At 44.0% G+C, this 18,732-nt stretch overlaps 2 protein-coding genes across 2 annotated transcripts in view; both read left to right on the forward strand.

Moving 5' to 3' along the window:
• The window catches only part of LOC106572952 (uncharacterized), a 77,111-nt gene extending 69,913 nt beyond the window's left edge, over positions 1-7,198 (forward strand). Inside the window, exon 10 of the mRNA XM_045696555.2 lies at positions 1,602-7,198. Coding sequence (XP_045552511.1) covers positions 1,602-1,704 — 103 coding nt within the window. The 3' untranslated portion in view covers positions 1,705-7,198. The remainder of the gene's footprint in view (positions 1-1,601) is intronic.
• Positions 7,199-14,013: 6,815 nt separating this feature from the next.
• Positions 14,014-18,732, forward strand: part of abcd1 (ATP binding cassette subfamily D member 1) — a 36,076-nt gene continuing 31,357 nt past the window's right edge. Inside the window, exons 1-2 of the mRNA XM_045696557.2 lie at positions 14,014-15,252; positions 15,508-15,737. Of these exons, the coding sequence (XP_045552513.1) occupies positions 14,856-15,252; positions 15,508-15,737 (627 nt within the window). The 5' untranslated portion in view covers positions 14,014-14,855. The remainder of the gene's footprint in view (positions 15,253-15,507; positions 15,738-18,732) is intronic.

Below are 18,732 nucleotides of genomic sequence, written 5' to 3' on the forward strand. Positions count from 1 at the left end.
TAGTATGCTGGCCCTGTATATAGTATGCTCACCCTGTATATAGTATGCTGACCCTGTATATAGTATTCTCACCCTGTATATAGTATTCTGACCCTGTATATAGTATGCTGGCCCTGTATATAGTATGCTCACCCTGTATACAGTATGCTGACCCTGTATATAGTATGCTGACCCTGTATATAGTATGCTGACCCTGTATATAGTATGCTGACCCTATATATAGTATGCTCACCCTGTATATAGTATGCTGACCCTGTATATAGTATGCTCACCCTGTATACAGTATGCTGACCCTGTATACAGTATGCTGACCCTGTATACAGTATGCTGACCCTGTATACAGTATGCTGACCCTGTATATAGTATGCTGACCCTGTATACAGTATGCTGACCATGTATATAGTATGCTGACCCTGTATATAGTATGCTGACCCTGTATATAGTATTCTCACCCTGTATATAGTATTCTGACCCTGTATATAGTATGCTGGCCCTGTATATAGTATGCTCACCCTGTATATAGTATGCTGACCCTGTATATAGTATTCTCACCCTGTATATAGTATTCTGACCCTGTATATAGTATGCTGGCCCTGTATATAGTATGCTCACCCTGTATACAGTATGCTGACCCTGTATATAGTATGCTGACCCTGTATATAGTATGCTGACCCTGTATATAGTATGCTGACCCTATATATAGTATGCTCACCCTGTATATAGTATGCTGACCCTGTATATAGTATGCTCACCCTGTATACAGTATGCTGACCCTGTATACAGTATGCTGACCCTGTATACAGTATGCTGACCCTGTATACAGTATGCTGACCCTGTATATAGTATGCTGACCCTGTATACAGTATGCTGACCCTGTATACAGTATGCTGACCCTGTATATAGTATGCTGACCCTGTATATAGTATGCTCACCCTGTATACAGTATGCTGACCCTGTATATAGTATGCTGACCCTGTATACAGTATGCTGACCCTGTATATAGTATGCTGACCCTGTATACAGTATGCTGACCCTGTATATAGTATGCTGACCCTGTATACAGTATGCTGACCCTGTATACAGTATGCTGACCCTGTATACAGTATGCTGACCCTGTATATAGTATGCTGACCCTGTATATAGTATGCTGACCCTGTATACAGTATGCTGACCCTGTATATAGTATGCTGACCCTGTATACAGTATGCTGACCCTGTATATAGTATGCTGACCCTGTATACAGTATGCTGACCCTGTATATAGTATGCTGACCCTGTATATAGTATGCTGACCCTGTATACAGTATGCTGACCCTGTATATAGTATGCTGACCCTGTATACAGTATGCTGACCCTGTATACAGTATGCTGACCCTGTATACAGTATGCTGACCCTGTATACAGTAATCTTACTTTCTTGTGTTCTTCTTTGTATTTATTTATTGTGTATTGTTGTTCAACATTGTTATGTTTAGTGCTACATTGATATTGATTAGTTCATTGTTGGGTATAGAGCTGAAAGGCTTTTCACTGTACTTTTGCACGTGACATTGAGATTTGAAACTCTCTCTCTCTCTCTCTCTCTCTCTCTCTCTCTCTCAGGTCTCTGTATCAGGAGTCCTTCCCATCCCAGATGCAGGAGCTGACCCTGAAAGAACCCAGCACTGACAGAGGTGATCAGCCTACCCCGGGTACACTGGTCTAACAACAAACAGAGGTGACCTGCCTTCCCAGGATACACTGGTCTAACAACAACAGAGGTGACCTGCCTACCCAGGATACACTGGTCTAACAACAACTGAGGTGACCTGCCTTCCCAGGATACACTGGTCTAACAACAAACAGAGGTGACCTGCCTTCCCAGGATACACTGGTCTAACAACAACAGAGGTGACCTGCCTTCCCAGGATACACTGGTCTAACAACAACAGAGGTGACCTGCCTACCCAGGATACACTGGTCTAACAACAAACAGAGGTGACCTGCCTACCCAGGATACACTGGTCTAACAACAAACAGAGGTTACCTGCCTACCCAGGATACACTGGTCTAACAACAAACAGAGGTTACCTGCCTACCCAGGATACACTGGTCTAACAACAAACAGAGGTGACCTGCCTACCCAGGATACACTGGTCTAACAACAAACAGAGGTGACCTGCCTACCCAGGATACACTGGTCTAACAACAAACAGAGGTGACCTGCCTTCCCAGGATACACTGGTCTAACAACAAACAGAGGTGACCTGCCTACCCAGGATACACTGGTCTAACAACAAACAGAGGTGACCTGCCTACCCAGGATACACTGGTCTAACAACAAACAGAGGTGACCTGCCTTCCCAGGATACACTGGTCTAACAACAACAACAAACAGACATGTTACTGACTGAATGATACACAGTCGTATTGTAGAGAAACTTCATGGACCTCCATACAAAAAGGAAAATATGAAGAACATTTATTTACACAATATTTGTATTTTTTTCTGCACATTTTTGGGAGAGAATGATAGAAGAATGTGACATTCTTCTAGAACTCAAAAGAGAAGCCGTTGTTTTTATTGGGGGGGGGGGGGGGGTTCGGGGGGGATTCCCCCCCCCTAAGGGAGCTTTTCTTTGCATTGCATCATCAAAGTCGGATCATGCATTGCCTCTGAAGATCAATGAAAAGGTGCTTGAAAGAGTCTAGCACTTCAATCAGTCTCTGGTAGAAATATAGGCCAGCTGAACATTACTGTACAGTAGTTTATACAACTAATCCAGGTAAAAAATAAGTTGAAATGGAACACGGGTCATGAACAGTGTTACATGTTCCTCACCTGTTACAAAAATACTGAATTTCTCTAAGTGAACCATCTTCATCATCATCATCATCATCATCATCATCCACATACAATTCCAGGTCTTAGTAGGGACAACAAATAGATAAATACACACACAGCTAACCAAACAGAAAGCACACCCATATCTTGTCACACAGACCCTACAGTACTACGAATCGGGTTGATTTAGGAAATGGAAAAGAGACGTCTATGTTAACTCAAATACACTGATTGATCTGCAGTCTACAGAAGGATCTGCAGTCTATAATCATATTTCTATGTCAGACAGACAAAAACGAAAGGGGGGGGGGGGGGGGGCTTTTATGTTAGCGATGAGGTTTAGTCAGTTGTTTTGTCCACAATAAACAATAAGACAATACCAGCTCCCACTAGCACACTGCTCTCTCAATAACACACAACAACCTGGACTCAGGGGTAGACGTAACATAGTAAATCGAGGACACTCCAATTAGTATGACATGCTAAGTTTCGTATGATATGTATACATTTTTGATGTCCGTCATCCATTTTCGTATGATATGTTACGAATTGCAATTCGTACAATATATATTACGAATTTGCAAAGCGAATTCCAATTTGTTATGGGAAACATTAGCTAGGTGGCTAACGTTAGCTAGGCTAGGGGTTAGGAGTTAAGTTAAAGGGTTAAGGTTAGGTAAAGGGTTAGCTAACATGCTAAGTAGTTGCTAAAATGCTAAAACTTTCGTTTTGCTAGACGTTCGTGTTATACGTCCACCCATCCACCCCGACCAACAACCCTACATTCGATTTTGCCTTAAATCCTCTACAGGATCGTGTCCCCCTCCCGCGGGATGGTTGAGCTAACGTAGGCTAATGCGATTAGCATGAGGTTGTAAGTAACAAGAACATTTCCCAGGACATAGACATATCTGATATTGGCAGAAAGCTTAAATTCTTGTTAATCTAACTGCACTGTCCAATTTACAGTATCTATTACAGTAAAATAATACCATGCTATTGTTTGAGGAGAGTTCACAATTATGAACTTGAAAATGTATTAGTAAACCAATTAGGCACATTTGGTCAGTCTTGAGACAACATTTTGAACAGAAATGCAATGGTTCATTGAATCAGTCTAAAACTTTGCACATACACTGCTGCCATCTAGTGGTCAACATCTAAATTACGCCAAACCTGGAATCTTGCGTTTCAAAGATGATGGAACAAAAAAACAAAAAATTCATGTTTTTTTTCTTTGTATTATCTTTGACCAGATCTAATGTGTTATATTCTCCTACATTAATTTCACATGTCCACAAACTTCAAAGTGTTTCCTTTCAAATGGTATCAAGAATATGCTTATCCTTGCTTCAGGTCCTGAGCTACAGGCAGTTAGATTTGGGTATGTCATTTTAGGAGAAAATTGGGGGGAAAAAAGGGTCCGATCCTTTTACTTTCTATCTTATGTAAACCATACCAAACATTACATATCATACTCATTTGAGTGTCCTCAGATTTACATTTACTATATTACGTCTAGTCTATGAGACCAGGCTGGACACAATACCAGCTACCACAGGTCCATTGTAGGATGCTTCACATAATCAGGACAAATAAGAGTCATGTTATCCCTTTGGCTCCATGTCAAACACGAAGCGGGTGTGTGTTGTTTCAGACTGCTGCTTACACTAGTGTCCCAATAGGTGGCACCAAAGTGTGCTTCTATTTTCTCCACGGCCCACCGAGCCCAGCCTACAGACGATGAGAACGTCATAGATCACCTGTTTCTCTTCTCAACTAAGCAGAACTTTAACCCCAACCAAATAAGTTGTGATCCGGATGTTCCACTAAATAAAACAAGCACGATATTCTTATCTATGATGAGCAGCAGGATAGAGACACTTGGGTAAATGAGGATAACCTCATTTAAAAACGTTAGTCATTTAGCAGACTCTCTTATCCAGAGCAATTTTACAGGAGCGATTAGGTTGAAGTGCCTTGCTTAACAGGCACATCGACATATTTTTCATCTATTTGGCTCGGATATTCGAAACCAGCGACCTTTCGGGTTAACTGGTCCAACGCTCCTACTTGCTAGGATACCTGCTGCCCCGTATAAAGCCATGCAACCAACAGCTCAGATTCGACTATGCACCTTTTAAAGGCAATGTGGTAAACAACTGCATATGTCTGCTCAATCACAAATTACTATTAAATGTTAAAAGAGGGTTACAAATTAATGTCCTGTTCTTTTGAAACTCAATGAGTTGTTAAAACAACTGGGGGGAAAAAACTCAGATTTAAAAAAAAAAAAGAAAAAAAAAAAAAAAAAGAAATGTACTTTTGAGTTACACAATCATTTCTTTGTCCCATACTTCCTGCTGTTGTAGTGGAGAGGTATGAGGGGAATGGGATTTGTGATCAGAATGAGAAAATATAACAACATGGGGTCATTACTGAAAACATTCTATTATGTTTTTGTACTGCGTAGTTTTCCATGAATTCAGATGCATTCAGATGAATTCAGATGATTTGAGATGATTTGAGATGAATTGAGATGATTTGAGATGAATTGAACCATGAGACCAGACAGATTAAATATGAAATCAGGTATTGACCATCCTCAGACCAAAACACTGGAATGGATAAGTATTACTGGTATATCTACCTTCATCCATAGCATCAAATCTATGAAAAGTATTACTGGTATATCTACCTTCATCCATAGCATCAAATCTATGATAAGTATTACTGGTATATATACCTTCATGCATAACATCAAATCTATGCTGTCTTCTTGACTTTTTCCTGTTTAAGTCCTTGTCCATCATACTTCTAATGCAGTCAGGTATAAATCAAGTCACTGTAGCCTGGCAGCCAGTCTGTTTAGCCTGGGAGCCAGTCTGTTTAGCCTGGGAGCCAGTCTGTTTAGCCTGGGAGCCAGTCTGATTCTGCTCTCCTGCCAACTCCTAATGGAATTGTCATGCCAAACATTTTCATGTTCAGCCAATGACAAGTGGGCAAAATCATAAACAGATCTGGTACCAGGCTAGGCTACCCGTTCAACATTCCCATTACCCATAGACAGCAATACATACATTTCTGTTGAGTATTTTCCTGAAAATATTCAATATTGCTTTCCATGCTGTATTCTCACCTATGCCTAGACACTTTTCTAAAAGAGGTATTGTGCTATACAGTAGCTACTAAAGCAATCAATCTTTGTTCAAGGACTTAAGAGTGCACCCCATTCAGGTAAAACAAATTTAAAATAAATATGGTATTGTGACATACACCAGTTGCATCTAGCATCTAAATCCAGACTGGATCACTTCATGTGAAACGGATCTGAATTCAGTCTGGATCACTTCATGTGAAACGGATCTGAATTCAGTCTGGATCACTTCATGTGAAACGGATCTGAATTCAGTCTGGATCACTTCATGTGAAACGGATCTGAATTCAGTCTGGATCACTTCATGTGAAACGGAGTTGAATTCAGTCTGGATCTCCAGGCTAGGCTGAATTTTATTCTCTTTATTCCTCTTTGCCCAAATGCTGCCATGCTTGTCTCCAGAATAACTAAAAATAGCTTTTCTGCTTCCTCCATTTTGTATTTACAACCAAGCTGCATGACAACAACAAGCAATTTAAACTATTTATTTTGACAAAGCAAACACCAATATTTCCCTCAGGTTAAATTATCAATGGGAGTAGTTGTTTAATTCTGTACATGTCCCTACTGTAGTTGAGCACAATTTGTTTTTTTTTTTTTTTTTCAAATTGCACTTCTCTTGAAAAAAATTCTATGGATTATTACTGTGAAAGATTCAGAGTTTTTTCAGTAGAACTTCTTATGACGTGATGCTTCCAACTTCTTGACCAAATAGCTGTGATATGAGCAGCGTACAGCGTGTGGTTTGTGTTACATGTGACACTGGCACACAACAGTTGTCTGTATAAATCAACAGTGATGACGTTTATTCTTTATAATGATGATGATGATGTCCAGTTGAATTCGTCTGTGATGTGGTCTGTGATGTGGTCCAGCTTCTTCTCAGTGATGGGTACTGAACAGTGAACGTCAACACATGTGTAATAGGGGGTTTCCAGCTGAAAGACATGAGCAGTCGTTGACAATGTCAAATCTCAAATTTGCAACAGGGAGACCACAGCGTGATACAATTTGCAACAGGGTGACAACAGCATGGGAGCATAGACCTTTTTTCTAACGGGCTTTCTCTGAAGAAGGCGCTTCTATATTAATCAGACAACAATACCAAATGTTCTGTAAACACGAGAGGCTGGGAAGACGTCACAACGTCGCAGAGGCTACAGAATCCCACAATGTCACAGATACATTATCAGATATAAGTTGATTACATAACATACAGCATTGCAGTCCTCAGTGTCCCCACACCCACATAGAACAGATGAGAGTCCCCACCCCATAGAACAGATGAGAGTCCCACATAGAACAGATGAGAGTCCCACATAGAACAGATGAGAGTCCCACATAGAACACTGGAAATCATGTGTATTACAGAAAGGGAAAATATACAGTGCATTCGTAAAGTATTCAGACCCCTTGACTTTTTCCACATTTTGTTACATTACAGCCTTATTCTAAAATGGATTAAATACATTTTTTCCTCATCAATCTACACACAATCCTCCATAATGACAAAGCAAAAACAGGTTTTTAGAAATGTTTGCAAATTTATAAAAACAAAAATACCTTATTTACATAAGTATTCAGACCCTTTGCTATGAGACTCGAAATTGAGCTCAGGTGCATCCTCTTTCCATTGATCATCCTTTAGATGTTTCTACAACTTGATTGGAGTCCACCTGTGGTAAATTACATTTATTGGACATGATTTGGAAAGGCACACACCTGTCTATATAAGGTCCCACAGTTGACAGTACATGTCAGAGCAAAAACCAAGCCATGAGGTCGAAGGAATTGTCCGTAGAACTCAGAGACAGGATTGTGTCGAGGCTCAGATCTGGGGAAGGGTACCACATTTTATTGCAGCATTGAAGATCCCCAGGAACAAAGTGGCCTCCATCATTATTAAATGGAAGAAGTTTGGAACTACCAAGACTCTTCCTAGAGCTGGCCGTCCGGCCAAACTGAGCAATCGGGAGAAGGGCCTTGGTCAGGGAGGTGACCAAGAATCCAGATGGTCACTCTGACAGAGCTCCAGAGTTCCTCTGTGGAGATGGGAGAACCTTCCAGAAGGACAACCATCTCTGTAGCACTCCACCAATCAGGCCTTTATGGTAGAGTGGCCAGACGGAAGCCACTCCTCAGTAAAAGGCACATGACAGCCCGCTTGGAGTTTGTCAAAAGGCAGCTAAAGGACTCTCAGACCATGAGGAACAAGATTCTCTGGTCTGATGAAACCAAGATTGAACTCTTTGGCCTGAATGCCAAGCATCATGTCTGGAGGAAACCTGGCACCAACCCTACGGTGAAGTATGGTGGTGGCAGCATCATGCTGTGGGGATGTTTTTCAGTGGACTGGGAGACTAGTCAGGATAGAGGGAAGCTGATCAGAGCAAAGTACAGAGAGATTCTTGATGAAAACCTGCTCCAGAGCGCTCAGACTGGGGCGAAGGTTCACCTTCCAGCAGGACAACGACCCTAAGCACATTTGAATCCATTTTAGAATGTTGTATAGTTACAAAATGTGGAAAAAGTTAAGGGGTCTGAATACTTTGCCGAATGCACTGTATTTTGCTAAGCATTGTGTTAATTCAACTGAAATAACTTTATTAATCTTACATTTCCCATTACTACCTGTGTTTATTCTAGACCAGGTGTCTCTACCAGGTAGCTCGCCAATCAATTCTGAAAGTATGTGCATTTTTGTGTGTTTTTTCCGCAAACTGTCATAAACATGAAGCTACTATCCAATCAAATCAACATTGACATTATCCCACCCCTGGTTAGACACTATTGGCTTAAAAAGCCAAACGTAACACTATCTACCAATTCAAATCTTTTGTCTTACCCCTTCACCCTCTGAATGGCACACATACACAATCCATGTCTCGATTGTCTCAATGCTTAAAAATCATTCTTTAACCTGTCTCCTCCCCTTCGTCTATACTGATTTGAAGTGGATTTAACAGGTGACATCAATAAGGGATCATAGCTTTCACCTGGATTCACCTGGTCAGTCTATGTCATGGAAAGAGCTTAATGTTTTGTACACTCAGTGTATATAATGATTATATGTATCAATTGGGTGGCGATTGTTTTACAAACTCTGCCATGATGTGTTGCAGCAGTAGGCCTAACAGCAGAAACATCACTAGACCAACACGTTCATCTCTTGCTAGATGCAGAATTAAAGGGGAATTACAATCAAAAAAATCTATTTGGCAAGGGGGGGTTTTCCAGACTTCAAAAATGGTGTTCTGATGTGATTGAAGCATTGACATGGACTCAGAACATCGTTGTTTCTCTATGAATCATTGTAATATTGATAATAATTAAAAAAAAAATCCCAAACCAGGAAAAAATGAAAACGGAGAAAACAGAATTCAGGAAAATACAAAATATAGTTTAATAGGGCCCCCCTTAGAGTTGTTTATTAACCATGATTTTACCAGGTATCTGTTGTACACCAAGGACCCAGGGAAGAGTTGCAGGGGAGATATGAGAAGAATGTGCCTATTTGAAAGCAATAAAAAAGTACCTTGCGAAAGGTTTAATTTAAAGAAATTTTTTTTTTTTTTAAAGTAGCTCTCATGCTAGAAAAGGTTCTAGACTGTTTTATTATGGCAATGCAATTTTCCCCCTTGTTTTCTTTCCTTGAGGTTGTAAATTACATGATCCTCCTCATATCTCCTTGGATTATTATCGACCATAATGGAGGAGGAAGCCAATGGGAACTGCTTTCATTTCTAAATTACTCTTTCATTCATTTTTAGCAACAAGGACTGTAGGCAAAATATGTCTTGACTTTCATTTCTTTGACCTACGAGGAGGATAAAGATTTCTCTTCAACTTCTACTTTTACTTCTTCTGTGATTATGTGACTATGGACTTTTTTGATGGACTTTTTGAATTGTTCTTTTGCATAGCAATGAATGCACCCTGTAAAAAAAAAAAAAAGATTTGAAGCTTTTGAAGATACTATCTTTTGTCATTTTTTTGGAGCCATTTGTACTGCTTTTTATCTAATCTCACATAACTTTCTGAATTATGCATATGATTCAAATGAATTATTCATATGATTCAAATGACGAATTAATTTTTCTTGTATGAATGGAAAACGAGTAAAGAAATGCTGTAAATGCTGTTTTTATTAAAGTGATTCTGTTAACTGTAGCTAGATGCATTCTGACAGAGTGGTCTGGTAGCCTAAGATACGATCTGCATTGTGAGTGTTTTTTTTTTTTTGTTTATAGGGAGAGTGGGAGCACTAGGCGATGATACCTACATAAGGACGTCATAACACAGTATGTTTAAAGTCACATACTTATTTCCATTGTGGTCCCTATTGTTATTATTATTATCATTATTGTTAACATAGATACATATATGGTTAGGCCTACAATGATACATTACATAGACATATACAGTTACCCTCATGATACACTAGCACAGGTTGCCGCGCGGTTAAACACTGCTTCCCATTCATTTCAATGGAAGGAAAGCGGTGAGAAGCAGAGAGGGCGGTGAGAAGCAGAGAGGGCGGAGGACCTTTGGGCGGTGAGAAGTGGAGAGGGCGGAGGACCTTTGGGCGGTGAGAAGCGGAGAGGGCGGTGGACCTTTGGGCGGTGAGAAGCGGAGAGGGCGGAGGACCTTTGGGCGGTGAGAAGCGGAGAGGGCGGAGGACCTTTGGGCGGTGAGAAGCGGAGAGGGCGGTGGACCTTTGGGCGGTGAGAAGCGGAGAGGGCGGAGGACCTTTGGGCGGTGAGAAGCGGAGAGGGCGGTGGACCTTTGGGCGGTGAGAAGCGGAGAGGGCGGTGAGAAGCGGAGAGGGCGGAGGACCTTTGGGCGGTGAGAAGCGGAGCGGGCGGTGAGAAGCGGAGAGGGCGGTGGACCTTTGGGCGGTGAGAAGCGGAGAGGGCGGAGGACCTTTGGGCGGTGAGAAGCGGAGAGGGCGGTGGACCTTTGGGCGGTGAGAAGCGGAGAGGGCGGTGAGAAGCGGAGAGGGCGGAGGACCTTTGGGCGGTGAGAAGCGGAGCGGGCGGTGAGAAGCGGAGAGGGCGGTGGACCTTTGGGCGGTGAGAAGCGGAGAGGGCGGTGGACCTTTGGGCGGTGAGAAGCGGAGAGGGCGGTGGACCTTTGGGCGGTGAGAAGCGGAGAGGGCGGTGAGAAGCGGAGAGGGCGGTGGACCTTTGGGCGGTGAGAAGCGGAGAGGGCGGTGGACCTTTGGGCGGTGAGAAGCGGAGAGGGCGGAGGACCTTTGGGCGGTGAGAAGCGGAGAGGGCGGAGGACCTTTGGGCGGTGAGAAGCGGGGAGGGCGGTGGACCTTTGGGCGGTGAGAAGCGGGGAGGGCGGTGGACCTTTGGGCGGTGAGAAGCGGGGAGGGCGGTGAGAAGCGGAGAGGGCGGTGAGGAGCGGTGAAAAAGTCAACTTTTCTCAACTTTATGCAAATCACCAGCGGCGGGCGATGACCAATCATATCGAGTGGTTTCCATGACGAATTTGACGCTATGCGACGCAAGGCTGGAGACTTTCTTCAAGCAAAGATGGCTGACAAAAATGCTACGATGGAAGCAAATGTAAGTTATTATAATGTCATAATAAATCATGCAAAAAAAATGTACAGGTGACAGGAATATGTCAGTTAATGTAGAGACAAACGATTATGCATTTTTTTTTTTTTTATCATAAAGTTAATTTACAAAAATCGCGATTTAAGCAAGCTAGCTGACTAGCTAACATTAGCCGGCTAGCTGGCTAGCTTTATGGGTGTTGTGACATGAGTATGAAATTGTCATTCTGGTTGTTTAATGTTTCAGGGACTCCTGAAACAACCAGCAAACCAGACTGTCTTGTGAAACAGTGGATGTAAAGAATCTAGCTAGCTAAAGCATTTACTGCAAATTGAATGTACACTTTTGTAAGCTTGCCTTGCAGATATTTGCCATGCAATGCAGATAATTGAAATAACGTAGCTAGCTATGTTCTTGCTTATTGTGCAGTGGATGATAAAACATACCTGTATGCCAATGGATGTGTAGCTAGCTATGTAGCCGATCTGTGTATGGACCCAAACGTTTGCTATACATATTAGTTCAGAACCTATGAACCTCAGCTATCATAGCCAGGTGTATCAACTTCAACACAGCCTGAATGACATAAATGAAGCCTATCGATTGAGTAGAATATAATATAACTTTGTGCCAAGGATGCAAGTCGTATATACATGTAGTTATTTCCATGCATGAGATCCCCACATTGTAGCCTGTACATTTTAATATATTCACTGATCATGTACTCTACCTTGGCAAATAAAGGTGCAGTTCAGGTATGAAAACTCTGAGGAGGGCCGGGTCTGGTTGACCTGCGCTGAGGCTGGCCCGGGTCTGGTTGACCTGCGCTGAGGCTGGCCCGGGTCTGGTTGACCTGCGCTGAGGCTGGCCCGGGTCTGGTTGACCTGCGCTGAGGCTGGCCCGGGTCTGGTTGACCTGCGCTGAGGCTGGCCCGGGTCTGGTTGAGCTGCGCTGAGGGATCTGGTAGCGTGGGGAAGGAGGTTTTAGGGGGAATTGAAGAGGGTGGTCTGGAGAGCAGTGTGTGGCCAGAGATGCTCCAAACTCGGTGTGGGGCCTCTTTTACTCTGTATGGCTTGGGCACAGCTCAGTGTATCTGCATGCAGTTCCTAGGAGAGAAGTGGTGGAGGGTGGTGTGGGGGGAGTGTTGCTGGCTGTTCTCCAGTCTTTGTGAAGGTGGAGGGTGGTGGAGGGGGAGTGTTGCTGGCTGTTCTCCAGTCTTTGTGAAGGTGGAGGGTGGTGTGGGGGGAGTGTTGCTGGCTGTTCTCCAGTCTTTGTGAAGGTGGAGGGTGGTGTGGGGGGAGTGTTGCTGGCTGTTCTCCAGTCTTTGTGAAGGTGGAGGGTGGTGGAGGGGGAGTGTTGCTGGCTGTTCTCCAGTCTTTGTGAAGGTGGAGGGTGGTGTGGGGGGAGTGTTGCTGGCTGTTCTCCAGTCTTTGTGAAGGTGGAGGGTGGTGTGGGGGGAGTGTTGCTGGCTGTTCTCCAGTCTTTGTGAAGGTGGAGGGTGGTGGAGGGGGAGTGTTGCTGGCTGTTCTCCAGTCTTTGTGAAGGTGGAGGGTGGTGTGGGGGGAGTGTTGCTGGCTGTTCTCCAGTCTTTGTGAAGGTGGAGGGTGGTGGAGGGGGAGTGTTGCTGGCTGTTCTCCAGTCTTTGTGAAGGTGGAGGGTGGTGTGGGGGGAGTGTTGCTGGCTGTTCTCCAGTCTTTGTGAAGGTGGAGGGTGGTGTGGGGGGAGTGTTGCTGGCTGTTCTCCAGTCTTTGTGAAGGTGGAGGGTGGTGTGGGGGGAGTGTTGCTGGCTGTTCTCCAGTCTTTGTGAAGGTGGAGGGTGGTGTGGGGGGAGTGTTGCTGGCTGTTCTCCAGTCTTTGTGAAGGTGGAGGGTGGTGTGGGGGGAGTGTTGCTGGCTGTTCTCCAGTCTTTGTGAAGGTGGAGGGTGGTGGAGGGGGAGTGTTGCTGGCTGTTCTCCAGTCAGGGGGGGTTAGAAGGATTACTTTATCCTATCCTAGGTATTCCTTAAAGAGGTGGGGTTTCAGGTGTCTCCGGAAGGTGGTGATTGACGCCGCTGTCCTGGGGTCGTGAGGGAGCTTGTTACAGGGATACTCATGAGCAGGATATCAAAAGTACATATGAACGGATATGAGCTACTATCCGGAATACTGTGCGCATGTAAACATGGTCATTGTTAGAGCGGCCACTAGAGTATCTGGCCAATATAATGGATCACCTGTTGCTGGACAGATTACTGGCTGGAGCAGTTCCATCCTCTCAGGTCCCCAGATCTGTGCAATGCTCTGAGGGAATTTGAATGACTGACAGATTTTTTGGGGGGGTTTTGTATTATGTTTTTCGGGACGTTTGAGGAAGTTATTAAAAGTGATGTTTTTCCCCTTTTCAATTTTGGATTCTGCCTTTTTTTTTTCCTGTATCCAGTAGTGGGCGGCAATACTCCTTTTCAGGTTGTAGTCTGCTCTTAAAACCCCACCGAAGAAGAAGATCTGTGACAATCACTGAGTTTTATAAATAAGCGGTGCCAATCAATCCATTATGTCATAGAAGAAGAGGAGTCCATGTTTGATAACACTTTTTTTTTTTGCATCTGATGCAAGACATTGTTAAACATTACTAAGAGCATTTTGACTGTCGAAGTCGGGAGATTGTTTGTTTTTTCCCCCCCCCGGAAGGTCACCTTCCTAGCTAGCTTCATATCCAGCCAGTGATATGGAAGTTGAGGCAGACAGAAAGTTTCAGCTAAAGTTAGCATGCTAGCTAAGTAGCTTAACAAGTATTTTATTTTTCCTTCATTTCAGTGAGTGTTGTTCGTTTTTTGTAGATACCTCTCGTATGGATATAATATTATAGCTAGATGTCAGCGTTATGTAGTAGAGAGCAGGTTCATCTGAATCACAGCTTTGTAGTTTCCTGGTTGTTAGCCGAGGTAACCTAGCTAGCTGAGGTAACCTAGCTAGCTAAGGTTAGCGAGCAGTAGCACTGCGTATGCAATGGATGGTCTGTCTATCGGCATTTCTGTTTTGCTGTGAAAGACGTCGGTTCATAGTTGCTTTAGCTGGCTAAGTGAACGTTATAGTTTATTGCATTTTTTTGTTACGCTTGCAACGTTCATGTAAAATAGCTAAACTAGCATTGAATAAGCAGTAAGAAGCACTTTTTATTTTTAAAGTTATAAAAAGTTGCTAGCTATATAGAAGAGAGGTCATCGTTAACAGGTGTTTCAGTTGGGAGAAGTCAGCTGTATTTGGCTTCATTCTGCTTTTTTTTTTAATATTCGGCACTAAAACCGCTAGCTAACAAGCTATCAAAAATGTTGGTAATGTATGAAAAGCTTCCCGAGCAGCTCAAGAAAACATCCCATGCCAGGAAAGCCGTTATCCTTCTCGTCGCTGCCTATGGAATCAAGAAACTCTACCCTTACTTATGGACTAAACTCAGGAAGAAAGTTGGGGGTACACCACTCCAAGTCCCCCTGAGCTCTAACGGGGTGCTGCTACTACAGGAGGGGTCAGAGAAACAAGGAAAGAAGATAAATAGTAACTCGCCAGCGGTGAACCAAGAGTTTCTGAAGAGGCTAAGTCACCTGCTTCATATCATGTTCCCCCAGCTGTTCTGTAAGGAGTTGGTTCTGCTAGGGTTCCACTCCCTGGCTCTCATCTCCAGAACCTTCCTCTCTATCTACGTGGCCAGCCTGGATGGCATGATAGGTAGGTAGGTAGGTAGGTAGGACAAACATTGAATGTTGCTGGTTCGAATCACCCAGGTCTGGGTAGATGAACTGTGTACCGACAGGTACCTGCTTTCAGATTCCATGTACCGTGCTTCTGCTGTTGTGCTCTTGAGCAAGGCACTTAACCCCTGTGACTGTGTTGTCTGAGGCTGTTGGGAGCAGAACAAAAAATAGAATATCCATCTTTGCAGATTCGGTGGACTAATAATACATTTCTATCCTCCTCCTACAGTAAAGACCATTGTGAAGAAGGACCCCCAGGCGTTTGTGTGGGAGTTGACAAAATGGCTGCTGATTGCTGTCCCGGCCACCTTTGTGAACAGCGCTATCCGTTACCTGGAGGGACAGTTGGCACTGGCCTTCCGCACGCGCTTGGTAACCCACGCCTATAAGCTCTACTTCAGTGACCAAACATACTACCGCGTCAGCAACATGGACGGACGCCTCGCCAACCCAGACCAGGTGTGTGTGTGTGGGGATGGGATGGGGGGGGGCTGGCTGTAGCCTTTTTTGGGGGGGCCCTATGCAAGATTTGGTTGCCCCCCCCCCCCCCCCCTCATGCAGTCCTACTTATTTTTCTATGGGGCAGATTTTTGTTGTTGTTGAAGTTTTAAAGCTAATTTCCAGCAATTTTGGCATGACTAATACCTTGTTAAGAATGATATCTGGGTGAGAGTGACTAACTAAATCAATGGGGACCCCCCCCCCCCCCCCCCTCCCCCTGGAGGTCAGGGCCCCTGGGCACGTTCCCTGTGTCATGTAAAACAAATCTTCCCAGTGTGAAATAGTTTCCCCCATTTGTTCTGATTACACTGTGGTTAACGTCATGTTGTTACAACATTTCACAGGGTGAAAATGTTCCCTTGTCGATAATTACACGTGTGGATGGCTGAGCTCCTGCAGATGTTTCTCACACCCCCCTCACCCTTGATTTAGCTAGCTAACTGGCATAATTAGCTCTAATTACCCTTGATTTAGCTAGCTAACTGGCCTAATTAGCTCTAATTACCCTTGATTTAGCTAGCTAACTGGCCTAATTAGCTCACCCTTGATTTAGCTAGCTAACCGGCCTAATTAGCTCTAATTACCCTTGATTTAGCTAGCTAACTGGCCTAATTAGCTCACCCTTGATTTAGCTAGCTAACTGGCCTAATTAGCTCTAATTACCCTTGATTTAGCTAGCTAACTGGCCTAATTAGCTCACCCTTGATTTAGCTAGCTAACTGGCCTAATTAGCTCACCCTTGATTTAGCTAGCTAACAAAAATATATGCGCTGTCAATCGAAAAACGTAGCGCCCAAGTCTTTGCAACCGCAAAAAAAAATCTCTCACATAAACCCTTCAGCACTTGGTGACATGATCGTTGATGCTTGACTGCCTTTTGACCTTTCAAAATAATGTCCATAATGTCATGTAGGTTATACCCACTCTATCTGCCAGCTGTTGGCTAGAGCGCATCAGCCAATACCACACTCGCTAAATAACGCCATATTGTTTTGGGTGAGAGAATCATCAGTGTAAAATGCGATTGGAAACCCATTGACTTTTTTTGTTGTGTACTTTAACCCCTTTTTCTCCCCAATGTCATGGTATCCAATTAGTAGTTAAAGTCTGGTCTCATCGCTGCAGCTCCCGTACGGACTTGGGAGAGGTGAAGGTCGAGACCCGTGCGTCCTCCGAAACACGGCCCTAACATGCCGCACTGCTTCTTGACATAACGCCGCTTAACCCGCAAGCCAGTCGCACCAATGTTTTGACGGAAACACCGTACACCTTGCGGAAGTTGCTAGAGCGCGATGGGACAAGGATATCCCTGCCCGGCCAAACCCTCCCCTAACCCAGACGACGCTGGGCCAATTGTGGGCTGCCCCGTGGGTCTCCCGGTCGGCTGCAACAGAGCCTGGACTCGAACCAGGACCTCTAGTGGCACAGTTAGTACTGCGATGCAGTGTCTTAGACCACTGCACCAGTCGGGAGGCCTATGTTTTTTGTTTTCTATTCGGGAATTTAACCGCAAAAGGTATTTTTATGTGCACTACGTCATCACGCTCAGCCTTTTATCTGCAACAAGTCAATTTGATGGCAACATTTCTTGTGGGGGAAAAATGCACATTTTGTTTTTATACAGATTTTAGAATATTCACATTAAAATCTTTTGCCAATCGGATGGAAAGCTAGCTAGTGACTGACATGGCAAGCTAATTGGATGGAAAGCTAGCTAGTGACTGACATGGCAAGCTAATTGGATGGAAAGCTAGCTAGTGACTGACATGGCAAGCTAATCGGATGGAAACCTAGCTAGTGACTGACATGGCAAGCTAATCGGATGGAAACCTAGCTAGTGACTGACATGGCAAGCTAATTGGATGGAAACCTAGCTAGTGACTGACATGGCAAGCTAATTGGATGGAAAGCTAGCTAGTGACTGACATGGCAAGCTAATTGGATGGAAAGCTAGCTAGTGACTGACATGGCAAGCTAATTGGATGGAAACCTAGCTAGTGACTGACATGTCAAGCTTATTGGATGGAAACCTAGCTAGTGACTGACATGGCAAGCTAATTGGATTTAAAGCTAGCTAGTGACTGACATGGCAAGCTAATCGGATGGAAACCTAGCTAGTGACTGACATGGCAAGCTAATCGGATGGAAACCTAGCTAGTGACTGACATGGCAAGCTAATTGGATGGAAACCTAGCTAGTGACTGACATGGCAAGCTAATCGGATGGAAACCTAGCTAGTGACTGACATGGCAAGCTAATTGGATGGAAAGCTAGCTAGTGACTGACATGTCAAGCTAATTGGAAGGAAAGCTAGCTAGTGACTGACATGGCAAGCTAATTGGATGGAAACCTAGCTAGTGACTGACATGGCAAGCTAATCGGATGGAAACCTAGCTAGTGACTGACATGGCAAGCTAATCGGATGGAAAGCTAGCTAGTGACTGACATGGCAAGCTAATTGGATGGAAAGCTAGCTAGTGACTGACATGGCAAGCTAATTGGATGGAAAGCTAGCTAGTGACTGACATGGCAAGCTAATTGGATGGAAAGCTAGCTAGTGACTGACATGGCAAGCTAATTGGATGGAAAGCTAGCTAGTGACTGACATGGCAAGCTAATTGGATGGAAAGCTAGCTAGTGACTGACATGGCAAGCTAATTGGATGGAAACCTAGCTAGTGACTGACATGGCAAGCTAATCGGATGGAAACCTAGCTAGTGACTGACATGGCAAGCTAATTGGATGGAAAGCTAGCTAGTGACTGACATGTCAAGCTAATTGGAAGGAAAGCTAGCTAGTGACTGACATGGCAAGCTAATTGGATGGAAACCTAGCTAGTGACTGACATGGCAAGCTAATCGGATGGAAACCTAGCTAGTGACTGACATGGCAAGCTAATCGGATGGAAAGCTAGCTAGTGACTGACATGGCAAGCTAATTGGATGGAAAGCTA

This window comes from Salmo salar, chromosome 15, assembly GCF_965601325.2.
Source record: "Salmo salar chromosome 15, fSalSal1, whole genome shotgun sequence".
Classification (NCBI taxonomy): domain Eukaryota; kingdom Metazoa; phylum Chordata; class Actinopteri; order Salmoniformes; family Salmonidae; genus Salmo; species Salmo salar.